Source organism: Sebastes fasciatus, chromosome 18, assembly GCF_043250625.1.
Source record: "Sebastes fasciatus isolate fSebFas1 chromosome 18, fSebFas1.pri, whole genome shotgun sequence".
NCBI classification, from domain to species: domain Eukaryota; kingdom Metazoa; phylum Chordata; class Actinopteri; order Perciformes; family Sebastidae; genus Sebastes; species Sebastes fasciatus.
The window spans coordinates 29,116,429-29,136,443 of record NC_133812.1 but is presented as its reverse complement, the minus strand read 5'-3'; the positions used below and the strand labels follow the sequence as shown (position 1 = coordinate 29,136,443).

Here is a 20,015-nt window from a genome sequence, read left to right as displayed (position 1 = left end):
TATACGAATGTTTAATGTTTAACACAGACACAGACCTGTTTGTCTCAGGGAGCCTTTTCTTTACTTTAAAATAGTTTTTTAATCAGACAACTAAAGAGATGGTTTCTTACTGAAAGAAGCAGTAACAGATTATTTCTAACTGTCATACATAAGATAAATGGTAAATAAAAAACTACATAAATAAAAATAAATAACTATAGAGACACAAAATGACCAAAAAAAGATGCAAAACGAACACAAAGAGATGCAAAATAACCACAAAGAGACACAGAACGGCCACAAAGAGAGGCAAAGCGACAACAGACACGCAAAGCGACCACAAAGAGGCGCAAAATAACCACAAAGAGACGCAAAGCAACAACAAAGAGAGGCAAAGCGACAACAGACACGCAAAGTGACCACAAAGAGACGCAAAATAACCACAAAGAGACGCAATGCAACAACAAAGAGAGGCAAAGCGACAACAGACACGCAAAGTGACCACAAAGAGACGCAAAATAACCACAAAGAGACGCAAAGCAACAACAAAGAGAGGCAAAGCGACAACAGACACGCAAAGCGACCACAAAGAGGCGCAAAACTACCACAAAGAGGTGCAAAGCGACCACAAAGAGACGCAAAACTACCACAAAGAGGGGCAAATCGACCACAAAGAGGCGCAAAACTACCACAAAGAGGTGCAAAGCGACCACAAAGAGGCGCAAAACTACCACAAAGAGGGGCAAATCGACCACAAAGAGGCGCAAAACTACCACAAAGAGGTGCAAAGCGACCACAAAGAGACGCAAAGCGACAACAAAGACACGCAAAGCAACAACAAAGAGAGGCAAAGCGACAACAGACACGCAAAGCGACCACAAAGAGGCGCAAAACTACCACAAAGAGATGCAAAGCGACCACAAAGAGGCGCAAAACTACCACAAAGAGGTGCAAAGCGACCACAAAGACACGCAAAGCGACAACAAAGAGACGCAAAGCAACAAGAAAGACACGCAAATCAAATCGACAACAAAGAGAGGCAAAGCGACCACAAAGAGGCGCAAAACTACCACAAAGAGGTTCAAAGCGACCACAAAGAGACGCAAAGCGACAACAAAGACACGCAAAGCGACCTCAAAGACACGCAAATCGACAACAAAGAGACGCAAAGTGACAACAAAGAGACGCAAAGCGACCTCAAAGACAGGCAAAGCGACAACAAAGAGACGCAAAGCGACCTCAAAGACAGGCAAAGCGACAACAAAGAGACGCAAAGCGACCTCAAAGACACGCAAAGCGACAACAAAGAGACACAAAATGATGCAAAACGACCACATAGAGACGCTAAATAACCAAAAAGAGATGCAAAAAGACGCAAAACAACCACAAAGAAACACAAAACAACCACAAAGAGATGCAAAATCATCACGAAGAGGCGCAAAAAGATCACAAAGAGATGCAAAGCGACCTCAAAGAGACACAAGACAGCCACAAAATTATGCGAAATGACCACAAAGAGGCGTAAAACGATTGTTTGAATGATTGTTTGAATATGAAGTGAAGTAAACAAACGTTTAATCAACACCTCCGGTTGTAAAATCCCGTTTCTTTATTGATGAAACCCACGTGGACATTCAGGTGATTAGCGGCGTTCAGCACTGACTTCAGTCCTTCTACCAGCTGGATGAATGAAACTCTCCTCACACCGGACAACCTTGACCCACTCAGCGCCGCTTCCTGTTGTTTCCTGAGCGGTGACGGAGCGAGCGGATGCAGCCGGGGAAAACAGACGCACGCGGCTGTTTACCTTCATATTTCCCATCATTCCTTTTAGCGTCGTCCCTCCAGGCTGATTGCACGCGTACGTTGAAAGAGTTGAAGAGTTTTATTGGAGCTGAAAGGCTCTCAGCGTTCTGCAGTGGAAGACAACAGATGTTTTATCTGGTGGTGCTCTTCACATCGCTGCCGCTTCAGATGCTTTTATAAACTCATGTGTGAGGAAATATGAAAAGATAAGCTCCTGTGTGTCAGGCTATATATTAAAATAAATGTTCATACAATGAAATGTAGTTAAACAGAAGTGCAGAAGCAGTAAAGTGCAGAGTAATGTATAGAATAACACAGTTAAGATATATACAGTATGAACATATGCAGCAGTTAGACACAAATATACAGTACAGGTATGAGTACAGGTAACGGCAATACAGACTAAACATCTGGAGGTATGATAGGTATGTTGTTGCAGAGGTTTAAAGTTCACTTTTAAGGGAAAAAAGTTAGATTAAATGCTGCATATTTAAATTCAATATGATAATGGACTCATATCGTGATGAACTCATATATCGAGATATCATGATACACAGTTACGTCGTCTAAATTGATAATAACGAGCGCGTACTAACTCATATTTCTCAGTAAATCTGATCAAGCTCTGAGGATTTTATTGCTTCAATCGACTACATTCACCGTCAACACTGACTGAACAATCACTTAGTTAATCTGCAACTATTTTGATTATTAATTAATCATTTGAATCCTTTTTTTTAAAGCAAAAATGCCAAATACTCCCCAGATGTTCCAGCTTCTGATAGTAAACTGAATGAAAACAATCAATTTGAAGACGTCACCTTAAACCTTTAGAACTTGTGTCAGATATTTTCTGACATTTTAGAGATTAAAAAATGAATCAATTAATCAAGAGAATCATCAGCTGATGAATTCTAATCACGTGTACATTTGTTAATTAATGGAAGCAGCACGCTGCAGCGGTTGATCCCCTCCAGACATTCACTACAGTAGATATACTGTTTAGAGGGTTGGAATAGTAGTTTGTGTCTGATATAGTTTTCCTTTAGAGTCAGAACATGTAAACACTAGGGGGTGGGGAAAAAATCAATTCACCTATGTATCGCGATCTAATTTATTACCATTTCTAAACAGATGTTTTAATACCAGAATGGATCTATCTGCTTCATGTGAGTCTGTGTGGAGGTAGAAGGAAGTTACCGCTTTTATTGTGGTAGTCTGAGTAACGTGACGTCGTATCCGTTCCGTATCCGTCAACCAAAACAAACCTCAGAAAGTCTAAAACGTCGGAGGGTCAGCGTGGATACGGACCGTGATTGGCTCCGCACTACTTGTGATGTCACAAAATGATGCTACAACTGTACACGTGTTAAACTGAGATTTCAGGTGAGCTCAGAGAACGTTTCCTCGAACGCGGCTGCAGACTCGGAGTCCACAGATCTTCCCCAGAATTGTTGTAAAGTTTGGAAGCAGTTAAAGAATCTGTGCTCATGAAGTAAAAAGTATAAATGATGTTTTAAGGAGACCTTGATGAAGCAGTTGTGTTTAATGTGTTTAATGTGTTTGATGTGTTTGTAGAGCGGACGTTGAGGGTTCTGTCCTCTCGTTCAGAACCAGGATTATTGCTATCCATGAACACTTAGTCTCTCAGATTGCTGAGTGCTGCACAGATTAAGAGGTGATGGATCCCCCCCCCCCCCCGGCTTGATAAAAACACGGCCTCAAGTTAGAGACCTCGCGGCCCCGCTGCCCTTCTGCAGCGGGGTCAAAGGTCACGGCAGGACCCGGAGGTTTTGACCTGTGTGACCCTGACGACCAGAAGACGGTGGGGTCGTCAGACACGTGGCCTCAGTTTGGTGATCGAGGAGGAGGAGGAGGAGGAGGAGGAGGAGGAGGTGAAAGGGATTGTGTGTGTGTGTGTGTGTGTGTGTGGAGGTTAAGCCTGGTTAATGGAGGATTAACCATAAAGAGGGGATCAGTGTGTATTAAACACACACTCTTGTCCATTAACAGAACTCTTACTGTGTTTCTCTGCTCACTTCAGAGAACGCAGCCGCTGACGACCGGCGCTACGACGTGATTGGACGGAGCAAAAAGTGCGTCGTCACGGCAGCTGAAACAGAAGAGCTTTCACTTCTGGTTCAGACCTCGACCCGGTCCTCGTGTTCTGGTTCAGACCTCGACCCGGTCCTCGTGTTCTGGTTCAGACCTCGACCCGGTCCTCGTGTTCTGGTTCAGACCTCGACCCGGTCCTCGTGTTCTGGTTCAGACCTTTGACCTCAGAGCTGCTGCAGAATCAGAGGATGAACCCAGAACTGTTTGTCTCAGTGAACTTTCTTTATTTTTTAAAATAGTTTTTTAATCAGACGATAAAAGAGACGGTTTCATACTGAAAGAAGCAGAAACAGATTATTTCTAACTGTCATAAGATAAATGGTGAGATAATGCTTAAAGTATGCTGGAGGCAAGACGACCACAAAGAGACACTAAATAACCCAAAAGAGACGCAAAACGACCACAAAGAGGCACAAAACGACCACAGATGAAAAAAAGGACCACAAGAAGATGTCAAACGACCACAAAGAGTCAGTCTGGGCGTCTTTACATGTGTGTGCCCTGGGGGGGGGTTATCGTCTCTTTCTAGGATCAGACTGTTGCTGGTGTTCCCGTCTGTCACTCTCTGTGTGTTGGAGCGGTGGAGTGTAGCCACGAGGCTAATGACTGCTGGGTGTCGGTGACAGGACCTCAGCCATAATTCATGATGCACATTCTGACTGTGTGTGTGTGTGTGTGTGTGTGTGTGTGTGTGTGTGTGTGTGTGTGTGTGTGTGTGTGTGTTACAGTAGGTCTCATGTGATGATGTGTGCAGCTTCTGCCTCGTCACCGGTCGGTCGGTCGGTTGGGTTTCCTGCTGTCAGTGTTGCGCTGCAGGATCCATGCTGCATGCTACCTGCACGCTGCTAACATCCTGCTAACATCCTGCTAACACAGGGAGACGCTCAGGGCAGGAAGTTGCTTCACCTGTCTGTCTGTCTGTCTGTCTGTCTGTCTGTCTGTCTGTCTGTCTGTCTGTCTGTCTGTGTGTCTGCAGGCTGCAGAACCCCAAATCAAGTACAAACACTCGGCTATAACAACATCGTTCACCACACACACCGGGTATAAACTCTAGAGTTCATTTAGGCTCATTTATGCAAAACAACCACAACGAGACGCAAAGCGGCCACGATGCAAAACAACCACAAAGAGACGCGGAACAACCTCCAAGAGACACAAAACAACCACAAAGAGACACAAAACAACCATAAAGAGGCACGAAACAACCTCCAAGAGATGCAAAAACGACCACAAAAAGAGTCGCGAAACGACCACAAGGCGAGATGCAAAACAACCATAAAGAGACGCAAAGCGGCCATGATGCAAAACGACCACAGAAAGATGCAAAAGGACCGCAAAGAGACGCAAAAAACAACTGGAGAATAGATTTTACAGGCTTAACTTGTATTTCACAAACATTCTTTTCCAGTTTCATTTTCCAGGCCAGATGTTTTGTTTGTAATTTCAGCCTACAGGTCGTTTTTTCTCCCTTCTCACTTTTTAATCTGGTGTCAGTTCACCTGAGGAAGGTGTGTCTTCATTACGCCGGTGTGCAGTTAAACATTTCCTCATCGTAACCAAAAGAATATTTAAAAGAAATGATATATATATATTGCAGGATGTTCATGTTTCACGTTCTATTTGAGGTGTTATGTCCCCTGAAGAGTGGACAGTAGAGACAGACTGAATGATGGATGTAAAGATGAAACAGAAAGAGAGAGAAGGCCTGACGTCTGACCCGGACTTGAACCGTCCATCATGTGGTCTTTAAGGTTCTTTATAAAGACGATCCAGCTGCTGGGAAACGTTGGTTTTAACCAGAAAATCAGTGACTGTAAATGGTGGTTGGTTTCCTGCGGTGGAAACTGATTCAGCAGCTTCAGTCAAAATATAAATATCTATATTTCACCACAGTTTAGCTGCCGGTAGTTTCCCACTGCTGCGTTTCATCACACATCATGTGAAAAGGTTAGGTAACAGTTCACTTCAGGAACAAGGATGAAGGCATGCTCATACTTGTTATGAGGACATTAGAGGGGTCAAAGGTCAGCGGGTTGGAGCAGTGCCTTGCTCAAGAGCTGTGGATTATACTACTTACTGCAGTATAATAAGCTGTTTGTGATTTGAAATCATGAGTTGTGTCTGTAGCGCCACCTTCAGGCCAAACTTTGTACACAACATGTCTCATCTAATTTGTTTAAAGGGCGGGTCCATTATTTATTTTTATTTTTTAGGTTTTTATATCATTAGCAGCGTCTCAGTGTTCCTGATGTATTCAAATACAAACATTCATATTTTGGTATGTTTTAGCGTAAGAAAAGCTATTTTCCCTTCAAGCCCTTCTGAAAACGTTTTCCCACATGGCGTCATTAAGTGGCGTCACACTGCTGCTCGAGTAGTAACTTCACTCTGAGTCAACACATATCCCTGACCTCCTCCTCCTCCTCCTCCTCATCTTCCTCATCTTCCTCCTCTTCCTCAGTTCCCTGAATGTGGATTTTTCGGGATGTACGACAAGATCCTGCTCTTCCGCCACGACCTGAACTCGGACAACATCCTGCAGCGTCTGACCTCAGCGGAGGAGATCCACGAAGGCGACCTGGTCGAGGTGGTGCTCTCAGGTGAGAAAATAACTCATCAATCAATCCCCCCCCCCACCCCCCCGTCATGCCTCTGCAACCCCTAGTGTTGATTTGACATGTGTTTATTGGCGGTGCAGGTTGGATCCTGCGAGTCTCTCCAGTCATATATTTATTTGTGATAGTGTGTTTTGTCTCAGCTTCCCCTCCTCCAGCTCTCCTGTTAATCCCCCTCTTAGCGGCGAGCGGTGAGGTCGCCTCAGATCTCGTTTCCTCCACCGCGGCGTCGCCCCGGGTCACCCTGCACGCTCTAACCATAATATTGTGTGTAGGATCGTCGTTTCCTGAGTCGTGTCGACAGGTTGAGCTGTAAAAACTAGAACTGACACCTTAACAGCTGAACACCCCGACGCAGAGCAGCGGCAGGTTTAAATTACACGAGTCGGAGCCCGAACCGCACCGGGTTCAAACCCACGACCACTTCCTCCTCCTCCACCTCGTCTTCCTCCTCCTCGTCTTCCTCCTGCTGCTGCTGCTGCAAAACCCTGCAGCGCTCAGCTAGTTTACTGTTCATTCCTGCCTCTGTTAGTAGAACAGTTTTACAACTCACGCCTGACTCTAAGATGATGATGATCGGAGAACTGCTACAAACAGAAAACATGCTTTAGATAAAGTCTTATTTCATTGAGTCACATTTTTCCTCACAATTATAATTACCTAAACCTTTTTTTTTTTTTTTTAACTTTCTTTATTAGATTTTCAAGAAACATAAACGATACATAACTATATCAGTAAACAAGAAAAATAAATCTAAGAAATTAATAAATTAAGAAGACATGAAAAATATAAAACAGAAATAAAAATAAACAAATAAATTAATAATATCAATAATATTAATAATAACAATACATTGAAATAAATAAATAAAATATATTAATAATTTTAATAATAATATATTGAAGTAAATAAATAAATATATTAAAAGAAATAAAAGAAAAAATGCTCCAAATCCAAATCTAACAATTCTCTAATTATGGCCAAAAACGTGTTTTGTGAGGTCACAATGACCTTGACCTTTGACCACCAAAATCGAATAAGTTCATTCTCCAAGTGGACGCTTGTGCCAAAAATTTGAAGAAATTCCATCCAGGCGTTCCGGAGATATCGCGTTCACGTTAATGGGACGGAGGGACCAGTGGGCAGCTCCGGGTCTGAGAAGTGAAGCCAAGTCTGGAAAAATGTCTGAAAAAAAAGTTGGAAAATTTTTTGGGGAAAAATGTTGGAAAACAAAAGTCTGGAAAAATGTCTGAAAATTTTTTTTTTTAAATGTTGGGAAAAAAAAGTCTAAACAATGTCAGAAAAAGGTAAGAAAAAAAGTGAGAAAAAAAGTCTGAAAAATGTTGGAAAACAAAAGTCTAAGCAATGTCTGAAAAAGGTAAAAAAAAAAAAAAAAAAAGTCCGGAAAAAATGTCTGAAAAAAAGAAATTGAAAAAAAAAGTTTGAAAAATGTTGGGAAAAAATGTTTGAAAAAAAAAGGTTGAAAAATGTTGGAAAAAGGTAAGAAAAAAAGTGAGAAAAAAAGTCTGAAAAATGTTGGAAAACAAAAGTCTAATCAATGTCAGAAAAAGGTTAAAAAAAAACAAGTCCGGAAAAAATGTCTGAAAAAAAAATTGAAAAAAAAAATGAGCCTACTTCTCTCTTGATTTATTACCTCAGTAAACATTGTAAACATGAGTTTATGGTCTCAATCACTAGTTTCAAGTCTTCTTCAATACAGCATGATGTTCATTTAGTAAATGATGGTCCCATTTAGAGTCAGATAGACCATAAAGCAGGGGATGCTTTAGGGCGGGGCTACCTGCTGATTGACAGGTCGGCGTTTCTCTTAGACTCTCATAGACATTATACAATCAAAGCTGATCTGGTTTCCTAAGAACAGATTCACTGGTGAGTAATTCTGTATTTGTTGATTTCAGCTCTCGCCACAGCCGAGGACTTCCAGATCCGACCTCACGCGCTGTACGTTCACTCGTACAAGGCGCCGGCGTTCTGCGATGACTGCGGGGAGATGCTGTGGGGGCTCGTCAGACAGGGCCTCAAGTGTGAAGGTAAGAGCGTGGTAACGGGGTTTTACTGCTGGTATATAGGGGGTTATTTAAGGTAAGAGCGTGGTAACGGGGTTTTACTGCTGGTATATAGGGGGTTATTTAAGGTAAGAGCGTGGTAACGGGGTTTTACTGCTGGTATATAGGGGGTTATTTAAGGTAAGAGCGTGGTAACGGGGTTTTACTGCTGGTATATAGGGGGTTATTTAAGGTAAGAGCGTGGTAACGGGGTTTTACTGCTGGTATATAGGGGGTTATTTAAGGTAAGAGCGTGGTAACGGGGTTTTACTGCTGGTATATAGGGGGTTATTTAAGGTAAGAGCGTGGTAACGGGGTTTTACTGCTGGTATATAGGGGGTTATTTAAGGTAAGAGCGTGGTAACGGGGTTTTACTGCTGGTATATAGGGGGTTATTTAAGGTAAGAGCGTGGTAACGGGGTTTTACTGCTGGTATATAGGAGGTTATTTAAGGTAAGAGCGTGGTAACGAGGTTTTACTGCTGGTATATAGGGGGTTATTTAAGGTAAGAGCGTGGTAACGGGGTTTTACTGCTGGTATATAGGGGTTATTTAAGGTAAGAGCGTGGTAACGGGGTTTTACTGCTGGTATATAGGGGTTATTTAAGGTAAGAGCGTGGTAACGGGGTTTTACTGCTGGTATATAGGGGGTTATTTAAGGTAAGGGCGTGGTAACAGGGTTTTACTGCTGGTATATAGGGGGTTAAATAAGGTAAGAGCGTGGTAACGGGGTTTTACTGCTGGTATATAGGGGTTATTTAAGGTAAGAGCGTGGTAACGGGGTTTTACTGCTGGTATATAGGGGGTTATTTAAGGTAAGAGCGTGGTAACGGGGTTTTACTGCTGGTATATAGGGGTTATTTAAGGTAAGAGCGTGGTAACGGGGTTTTACTGCTGGTATATAGGGGGTTATTTAAGGTAAGAGCGTGGTAACGGGGTTTTACTGCTGGTATATAGGGGTTATTTAAGGTAAGAGCGTGGTAACAGGGTTTTACTGCTGGTATATAGGGGGTTATTTAAGGTAAGGGCGTGGTAACGGGGTTTTACTGCTGGTATATAGGGGGTTATTTAAGGTAAGAGCGTGGTAACGGGGTTTTACTGCTGGTATATAGGGGTTATTTAAGGTAAGAGCGTGGTAACGGGGTTTTACTGCTGGTATATAGGGGGTTATTTAAGGTAAGGGCGTGGTAACAGGGTTTTACTGCTGGTATATAGGGGGTTATTTAAGGTAAGAGCGTGGTAACAGGGTTTTACTGCTGGTATATAGGGGGTTATTTAAGGTAAGAGCGTGGTAACGGGGTTTTACTGCTGGTATATAGGGGGTTAAATAAGGTAAGAGCGTGGTAACGGGGTTTTACTGCTGGTATATAGGGGGTTATTTAAGGTAAGAGCGTGGTAACAGGGTTTTACTGCTGGTATATAGGGGGTTATTTAAGGTAAGAGCGTGGTAACGGGGTTTTACTGCTGGTATATAGGGGTTATTTAAGGTAAGAGCGTGGTAACGAGGTTTTACTGCTGGTATATAGGGGGTTAAATAAGGTAAGAGCGTGGTAACGGGGTTTTACTGCTGGTATATAGGGGGTTATTTAAGGTAAGAGCGTGGTAACGGGGTTTTACTGCTGGTATATAGGGGTTATTTAAGGTAAGAGCGTGGTAACGGGGTTTTACTGCTGGTATATAGGGGGTTAAATAAGGTAAGAGCGTGGTAACGGGGTTTTACTGCTGGTATATAGGGGGTTAAATAAGGTAAGAGCGTGGTAACAGGGTTTTACTGCTGGTATATAGGGGGTTATTTAAGGTAAGAGCGTGGTAACGGGATTTTACTGCTGGTATATAGGGGGTTATTTAAGGTAAGAGCGTGGTTACGGGGTTTTACTGCTGGTATATAGGGGGTTATTTAAGGTAAGAGCGTGGTAACGGGGTTTTACTGCTGGTATATAGGGGGTTATTTAAGGTAAGAGCGTGGTAACAGGGTTTTACTGCTGGTATATAGGGGGTTATTTAAGGTAAGAGCGTGGTAACGGGGTTTTACTGCTGGTATATAGGGGGTTATTTAAGGTAAGAGCGTGGTAACGGGGTTTTACTGCTGGTATATAGGGGGTTAAATAAGGTAAGAGCGTGGTAACGGGGTTTTACTGCTGGTATATAGGGGGTTATTTAAGGTAAGAGCGTGGTAACGGGGTTTTACTGCTGGTATATAGGGGGTTATTTAAGGTAAGGGCGTGGTAACGGGGTTTTACTGCTGGTATATAGGGGGTTATTTAAGGTAAGAGCGTGGTAACGGGGTTTTACTGCTGGTATATAGGGGGTTATTTAAGGTAAGAGCGTGGTAACGGGGTTTTACTGCTGGTATATAGGGAGTTATTTAAGGTAAGAGCGTGGTAACGGGGTTTTACTGCTGGTATATAGGGGGTTATTTAAGGTAAGAGCGTGGTAACGGGGTTTTACTGCTGGTATATAGGGAGTTATTTAAGGTAAGAGCGTGGTAACGGGGTTTTACTGCTGGTATATAGGGGGTTATTTAAGGTAAGGGCGTGGTAACGGGGTTTTACTGCTGGTATATAGGGGGTTATTTAAGGTAAGAGCGTGGTTACGGGGTTTTACTGCTGGTATATAGGGGGTTATTGAAGGTAAGAGCGTGGTAACGGGGTTTTACTGCTGGTATATAGGGAGTTATTTAAGGTAAGAGCGTGGTAACGGGGTTTTACTGCTGGTATATAGGGAGTTATTTAAGGTAAGAGCGTGGTAACGGGGTTTTACTGCTGGTATATAGGGGGTTATTTAAGGTAAGAGCGTGGTAACGGGGTTTTACTGCTGGTATATAGGGGTTATTTAAGGTAAGAGCGTGGTAACGGGGTTTTACTGCTGGTATATAGGGGGTTATTTAAGGTAAGAGCGTGGTAACGGGGTTTTACTGCTGGTATATAGGGGGTTATTTAAGGTAAGAGCGTGGTAACGGGGTTTTACTGCTGGTATATAGGGGGTTAAATAAGGTAAGAGCGTGGTAACGGGGTTTTACTGCTGGTATATAGGGGGTTATTTAAGGTAAGAGCGTGGTAACGGGGTTTTACTGCTGGTATATAGGGAGTTATTTAAGGTAAGAGCGTGGTAACGGGGTTTTACTGCTGGTATATAGGGGGTTATTTAAGGTAAGAGCGTGGTAACGGGGTTTTACTGCTGGTATATAGGGGGTTATTGAAGGTAAGAGCGTGGTTACGGGGTTTTACTGCTGGTATATAGGGGGTTATTTAAGGTAAGAGCGTGGTAACGGGGTTTTACTGCTGGTATATAGGGGGTTATTGAAGGTAAGAGCGTGGTAACGGGGTTTTACTGCTGGTATATAGGGGGTTATTGAAGGTAAGAGCGTGGTAACGGGGTTTTACTGCTGGTATATAGGGGGTTATTGAAGGTAAGAGCGTGGTAACGGGGTTTTACTGCTGGTATATAGGGGGTTATTTAAGGTAAGAGCGTGGTAACGGGGTTTTACAGCTGGTATATAGGGGGTTATTTAAGGTAAGAGTGTGGTTACGGGGTTTTACTGCTGGTATATAGGGGGTTATTTAAGGTAAGGGCGTGGTAACAGGGTTTTACTGCTGGTATATAGGGGGTTATTTAAGGTAAGGGCGTGGTAACGGGGTTTTACTGCTGGTATATAGGGGGTTATTTAAGGTAAGAGCGTGGTAACGGGGTTTTACTGCTGGTATATAGGGGGTTATTTAAGGTAAGAGCGTGGTAACGGGGTTTTACTGCTGGTATATAGGGGGTTATTTAAGGTAAGAGCGTGGTAACGGGGTTTTACTGCTGGTATATAGGGGGTTATTTAAGGTAAGAGCGTGGTAACGGGGTTTTACTGCTGGTATATAGGGGGTTATTTAAGGTAAGAGCGTGGTAACGGGGTTTTACTGCTGGTATATAGGGGGTTATTTAAGGTAAGAGCGTGGTAACAGGGTTTTACTGCTGGTATATAGGGGGTTATTTGAGGTAAGAGCGTGGTAACGGGGTTTTACTGCTGGTATATAGGGGGTTAAATAAAGTCATAAACAGATGTAAGGCAGATCAGGAATGGATCGTCAGGATATCTGGGTATTTAAAACACTTCAGATAACCTTCCTGTCAAATCAGCTTTACTAGAGGAAGTGATTTGTGTCGCCGGTGTTTGAAGAGAAATCAGATTTTAATGAGTATAACAGACTGACTGTCGCTGCTGGTGGTGAAACGTGCGATGAATGAAGTGGAAATTGATCTTTAGATATATAAAACTGGGCTGGTCTGACCTCCGTCCCGCTGAGAGACAGAAGGTTCAGCTTCCTGGACTAATTCAGCGTCATGTCATGATTGTTTTATTATATTTAATCAAGTTTTATTATCACTGAGGCGGCGGCTTCTCAGGGTTTGATTCCTGCCACGTCCGAACCAAGCGGCCCAGGCATACATCCAACACACACACACACACACACACACACACACACACACACACACACACACACACACACACACACACACACACACACACATGTTCGCTGGTGTTCAGGCTGCAGCAGCGACTGTACAGCAGGATGTCTTCATTGACTTCCTGCGACTATTCTTCACATCTTTCAAGTCCTGATCTCAGCAGCTCAGAAACCTCAGAGCGAATCTCAACTGTAGTGATGCCAAGCAGAGAAAAGAGACGCTTGATGTTGATGTCAGCGCAGAAAAATACCGCTTCCGCTTATATAACTTGTTTGGAGGTTTTGAGACGGTTAAAAAGCTTCAGTCTGCCCACTCACTCGGTGTGATGGGAGGGGAGGAGGACGAGGAATCCTTGATGGAAGGAGACTTTTGTCGTCGGAGTAAACACAGCTTTAGACGTAAACAACCTCACTAACCTCCGAACATCCTGAGCGCTTATCTACCTGCATTTTGACTGTGGTTTGTTCTTTGTCTCACGCACATCCCTTAATGAGGATATACAGACACTTTAATCAACAGCACCTTAAAGAAATAGTTCCATATATTACACCAACAGATCTGGAAATGGGATCTACTGTAGGGGATGTAGCAGGGGGAAACAGCTAGCCTGACTAATTAACACGTCGTGTCAGGATTGTTTGACCCAGACACAAATAGAAATGTAAAAATGAGAAATTGGCACGTTCATAAGGGCTGAACTAACATATTGAACATGGTAAACAACATTTAGCTCAAAGCGACGTCGCTTTGCCGCGTCTGGCCTCACTGAGCTTCTAGCCCGGCTGTAGACTCTCGTTTTATTCACATTCATCATTTAATTAATTCATTTACCCTGAAATATTTGAAAGTTTTGATAACTTCGGGGTTTGGACCGTGGGATTGAACAGATCAGATTATTATTTTTATTTTTTTTATTTAAAGGGACTGTTTGTATCTTTTTAAGCGTATAAATATACCGGGTCGGGACACATGTGTGGTTGAAGTCCCCGCTCCGCTGCCTGCTTGCCTTCACTCAGAGAGTCGGAGCTTTATAACTAGTAATGAGCCTCGAGGATGCATGGTGAGCTACATCAACTATATGAAGGCACTGAGCAGAGGCGTGCAAAACATCTCCATAATCTAATATTCTTGCACCAGGGTTGTACTTAAACTAGTACTGCATAACGGCTCAAGTGAAGTGACATAGTGGTGTGATTAGTAGCCGCAAAGTAAAGTGTACAAGGATAATATGATGCCGTCCACTATAACAGTGTACACCCTAATATGAAATATGATTAAGTAATTATACTTAGTGATTAGATTAGGAAACAACAGCACAAACCAAAAACAACAGGAGAATGAAATCAAAAGTGTTTCTCCTCTGCAGGATGTGGGCTGAACTACCACAAACGGTGTGCGTTCAAGATCCCCAACAACTGCAGCGGGGTCAAGAAGAGACGGCTGTCCAACATCTCGCTGCCGGGCTCCGTCCTGTCCGTCGCTCGTCCCCCGTCCGCTGAGATCGCCCCGACGTCACAGGAGGAGGTGAGTCTACTAACATCACAAACAACAAACACTGATGGTACGTGTCCACAGGGGCGTTTTTTATCGCGAGGGGACGCGACGCTCCCCAACATTGGACGCTTGTGCTGTCCCTAGAAACAAGGCACTCGCTTTCCTGCCGTTGGCTGCAGCTCCCAGCTTTCAAACCGGAACCAGTCCGGAGGCTCGTTTGGAAACTTTCTTCTCTTATTTCACGTAAATAGTTCACTGAGATGTGTTTCTGAAAACATTTGAGGAGAGAAATAATCCATGTTGATGAATCTGTCTTTAATTTAGATCAACAACGTTTAGTTTAAAAGATCCTCGGGAGTTTGGAGAGGCGGCGAGTCGCGTCGGACGCCCGTGATTTACATAAAGTAGACGAGCCCTCAACTTTATGCAAACGAGGAGCGGGCGTCGTGACGCTCCGTTTCTCGAATCGCAACGCCACGCTACCAGAATGCATTGCGCGGCTGCTTACATAGACAATGAATGGGGGGCGTGAAAAGCACGGAGGCTATGGAAACGTACCGTGAGTTTTTACAGTTCATCCAGAACGTGTTTTATCAGTCAGTCGAATAAATAAAAGAAAAAAAAGTTTCTCCTATGTCCAATTTCATCCCTCCATACAACCGCATAAACTGCTCCTAAATAAATGTAGTGCAGTAAAAACAGTGTTTCCCTCTGAGATGTGGTGGCGTTGAAGTATAAAGTTGCATATAATTAAACTACTCCAGTAGAAGTACTTGTGTGCAGTACTTGAGTGAATGTACTCTGCTGGTGTTCCTGTTGTCCGGTTTCCTCCAACAGTCCAAACACGGTCAGGTCGGCTGAACTGGAAACTCTCATTTAGCCTGCAGGTGTGAACGGCTGTCCTGTTCATATGTGTGTCAGAATGTACCCTGCCTCTCGCCCAGTTGCATGCTGGGATAGGCTGGATAGGCTGGATATAGGCTACACTAACGATGGTTCAGTAGTTTAGACTCTGGACGGAGTTCATTCAGAAACACAAACAGGCTCCTGATGATGAGTCGACAGTGAAGTGAAATTCAGTTTAGAGATGATGACTAATAATGAAGGACGTGAATGAAAACACACACACGCTTTCCACGCTAGCAGATCTACGTTGTGCAACCAATGAGCCATTTCCAGTAGTTACACACACGCGCACACACACACACACACACGCACACACACACACACACACACACACACACACTCTGATGGCTGGAGGCAAACCACTGGATTTTCCATCTCGTTCAAACCAGCGAACAAAGTGAGTCACAGTCGGAGCTTCACACTTAACACGAACATTATCAGCTGCATCACACTGTTTTACACACACACACACACACACACACACACACACAGCTGCTGTTATCACCCATATCACAAATACACTGGGACTGTCCGTCGATTAAAATATTTAATCACGATTAATCGCAAATTAATCACACATTTTTTAACTGTTCAAAATGAACCTTAAAGGGAGATTTGTCACGTATTTAATACTCTTATCAACATGGGAGTGGACAAACATGCTGATTTATGCAAATGCATGTATATATTTATTATTGGAAATCAATCAACAACAGCTTTCCTCGCCAAATGTAGCGTAAGTTTGGAGCGTTATTTAACCTCCTTCATGACGAGCTAGTATGACCTGGTTGGTACCGATGGATTCATCAGGTTTTATAGTTTCATATGATGCCAGTATCTTCACTCTAGCTTTAAAACTGAGCCGCTACAACCTAAAAATCACAAGTTGCGTTAATGTGTTAAAGAAATTAGTGGCGTTAAAACAAATGTGCGTCAACGTGTTATTATTAGGGGTGGGAAAAAAACCGATTCACTTATGTATCGCGATTTATTTATATTTTTACGATGTTGAAATAGATTTTTTAAAGGTCCCATATTGTAAAAAGTGAGATTGTCATGTCTGTTATAGTATAAAGCAGGTTTAAGTGATATATAAATAATGTGAAAGTATTGAAACGTTCAGTATACGGAGAAATACACACAGCCCGTATTCAGAAACTGTGTGTTTGAAACAAGCTGTCAGGATTTCTGTCCATTTGTGATGTCACAAATATACACTATTTAGACCCTTTACACGGTTTTAAACGTAAACATTCTAAATGTGTCCCAGTTTATTTCCTGTTGCAGTGGATGTGAATAACATCAGCTGACAGGAAGTACACATGGACCCAAGCTGTTGCCTAGCAACGCAATTCTGTTGAAATTAGCTAAAACAGAGCGTTTCAGACAGAGGATAAATACCGGCATATTCAGGCCGACAGTATGAAGAAAATAAAGTTTTTTTTTAACATTAACATTACAGCATGTAAACATGTTCTAGTAGAAACATAAAATACAAGTATGAACCTCACAATGAGCACGATATGGGACCTTTAATGCCAGAATCGATGCTTCATTTGAGTCTATGAGGAGGTAGAAGGAAGTTACCCCTTTTATTGTGGTAGTCTGAGTAACGTGACGTCATATCCGTTCCGTATCCGTCAACCAAAACAAACCTCAGAGAGTGTAAAACGTTGGAGGGTCAGCGTGGATACGACCTGCACCCTCACATGTTAAATCCAGCGTGGTAAACACTACACATCCAGTAAAGGATGGAAACACTTTGGGTTTCACACATTGACAGGAAAAGCAGAGCTACACAGAGCAGAGATAAAGCTGCACGCTAACTCCGGTAACGTTGCGGTCGAGCCGGCCGTCGCTCTCACCTCCGTGGTCAAATCGTCAAAAACTAAACAAAATGTCTGGATCTGAATTTAAACATATTTAATATTCTGTTTGTTTATAAGGAAGTCAGCGTGTGGACGTGTTCAGGCAGCAGTTTATAAGGTCAAAGCCATTTCATTGTCCCCTTCTGGCGTTTTAATGGATGTAAACAACAACGTCAGCGCTCCGGGAGATCTCGTCAGGTTGAGTTATCATCACACCGCTCGTGTTAAAAGCTCTTTATCGATGATTCAGACTTTGATTAGACGTCACCGGGTTCGTACGAACGTGATAAATCCGACTGCGTGATGTGAGAAGGTGGATTTAACTGTTCTAACTGAACTAATTCAGGCCCATTGTGTCACATGCTTCCTGCTCTGCTCTCACCACAGACTAAGCTGCACGCTGCACAAGGACGGCCATTGTTCTGGTGGATAGAAAAGATTTCATCTGTGCTCTGCGTTTCATGACGAGGGAACGGCTCTCTGAATGTGATGTCTCAGCTGAACCTCCTGAACCCTGATTGTTCTCTTCTTTTGCCGTCGGTACCTTTAAAGTCAACGGGGAAGAAAACATATCAGGGAATCTGCAGGTCTTGAAAAGTCTTGAATTCACTTCTCTGAAGAAATAAATGCCTTTAGAAGTTATTTAAAAGTCTTAAATCTAATTTACAGAATACTTAAATGATTTATCTTGCCTGTCGTGGTCAGTAATGTCAGTTATAAAATGTTTTTGTATGTGGATTTAGGCTGTCAGAGAAAAATTTACATGAAATAAATCATAGATTTTCTGCCACTTAGCCGCGTCCAGGTCTCATTAATTTAGTTATTATATTACAGGGAATTATTGTTATACACAGCTGGGAAGTATTGACAAAAATGTGATATAAGTGTCTATAAATTCATGTACTTAATTAATAATATCAGGCCTTATTATCACTACTGGTTTCCCATCATTCCTGTGAAAACAGGTATTAAACTGTATTCTAAGTGATATTAAAAAGTCTTAAATTTAATTTGGTAAACCCTGCAGAAACCCAGCATATTTTAAGTTTTTAAAATTGTTAATTCAGACGTACTGATAATAATAAATAATCATTTTGAATACCCTCAACTGACCTAAATTAACGCAGGACTTTCTTTATTTAGAGTTTTGGATGATGAATATTTTATATTTATTGGTTAATTTTATCAGTATTTTATGTTGTTGTCATTCATTGTTATTAATTTTTAATAGTATGTTGGAAACACACTCAGATCCTGACAAACCTAATAACTGTAACTAGAGCCAATATTATCTATAATGTAATATTTATCTTCGCCCTTCATTTTTACTGAATAGAGCATGAGCGCATCATAATGTAGCTCAATGCCACCGCCGTAGGTTAGCTGTTATCTCTATTATATAACCAAGCAGGACGTTTATTATACGCACCGGGAGCAGTATAATCCCCGGCGGGGAGAGAGGGAGCAACGAGCCCTTTGTCCACGGTGCGGCGAGGTCCGGTTGGGGAGCGCTGTAAAGTTGCAGCCGCGGGGCAACCTTCACCCCGAGCCTTTCCAAGCCGACCTAGAGCCGGTCGCGGCGCACCGCCTCGTATGCGGGACTCCCCAGCCTGCCGTGTGTCGCTCACACCCTCCAGCTGGCTGTTAACGAGGCTCTTTTGGCACAGAGAAGTACTCGTATCGGTACTCGGTATCGGAGAGTACCCAAATGTAAGCACTTGTTCAGACTCGGTCTGAAATAAAGTGGTACCGGTGCATCCCTAGTGGACGGCTGTAGCATAGGTCAAGGAAGACCCCATTCAGTTTTGGAGCAGATTGCCGTGGCGAAGGTCCCTTCTAGGTTAAAATGAGCTTGTTTTCCGTTGAACTTCTGAACACAAATGAAACAAACTCACCCTCCCTTTGTTTCTCCTCCCTCCTGGTGGAAGCAGCGCCCCCTGCTGGGCGTCGGGAAGCGTAACTCGCTGCTGTGCGGTCGTCCCATCTGGATGGAGAAGATGGTCCTGGGTCGGGTCAAAGTCCCTCACACCTTCTCCGTTCACACCTACACCCGTCCCACCATCTGCCAGTACTGCAAACGTCTGCTGAAGGGCCTCTTCCGCCAGGGCATGCAGTGCAAAGGTGATCTCTAATTCATTATTTAATTAAACTATTAGAAACATGTTTTGCATCCAACGGGACTGGAGTGGATGAATGTTTGATTTACTTTTCTTTAATTCTACGTATCTCTTCTACTGTAGATTGTAAATTTAACTGCCATAAGAGATGTGCGGCCAAAGTACCTCGAGACTGCCTCGGTGAGGTCGACTTCAACGGAGGTGAGTTTACTGTTACTGCGCACGTACAACACACCTGTTAAAACAAAGTCTAACATCATACAGCACCTAGTGGCCGTTAGAGGAACTGCAGCTTAATGACATCTTAAGAAAAGTCTTTAGCTTTAGTTTTTAGTCTGTTAGTCATAAGACTCTTTGTGCGTGTTGCTGCAGAACCAGCCAGTCCCAGTCTGGACTCCGAGGCCACGATGGAGGTGGACAACTGTGACGCCAACAGCGACAGCGGTCACAGCATGGACGAGCAGGACGACAAGCTCTTCTTCATCGAGGGTCCCTGCACGGACGGCGAGAAGGACGACGAGACGCTCAGAGCCATCAGGTACACAACTGAACCTCTTGGCAAATGAAAAGAACGGAGTATTTTCTCCTTTATTAAGAA

General features: G+C 43.1%; 2 protein-coding genes across 2 annotated transcripts in view; one reads left to right on the top strand and one right to left on the bottom strand.

Moving 5' to 3' along the window:
* Positions 1–20,015, top strand: part of LOC141756695 (serine/threonine-protein kinase D3-like) — a 41,980-nt gene that overhangs the window by 11,088 nt on the left and 10,877 nt on the right. Inside the window, exons 3-8 of the mRNA XM_074616681.1 lie at positions 6,362–6,500; positions 8,435–8,566; positions 14,399–14,556; positions 19,232–19,421; positions 19,541–19,618; positions 19,790–19,955. Of these exons, the coding sequence (XP_074472782.1) occupies positions 6,362–6,500; positions 8,435–8,566; positions 14,399–14,556; positions 19,232–19,421; positions 19,541–19,618; positions 19,790–19,955 (863 nt within the window). The remainder of the gene's footprint in view (positions 1–6,361; positions 6,501–8,434; positions 8,567–14,398; positions 14,557–19,231; positions 19,422–19,540; positions 19,619–19,789; positions 19,956–20,015) is intronic.
* LOC141756696 (fatty acyl-CoA hydrolase precursor, medium chain-like) overlaps positions 1–20,015 on the bottom strand; it is a 53,467-nt gene that overhangs the window by 29,454 nt on the left and 3,998 nt on the right. The window lies entirely within an intron of this gene.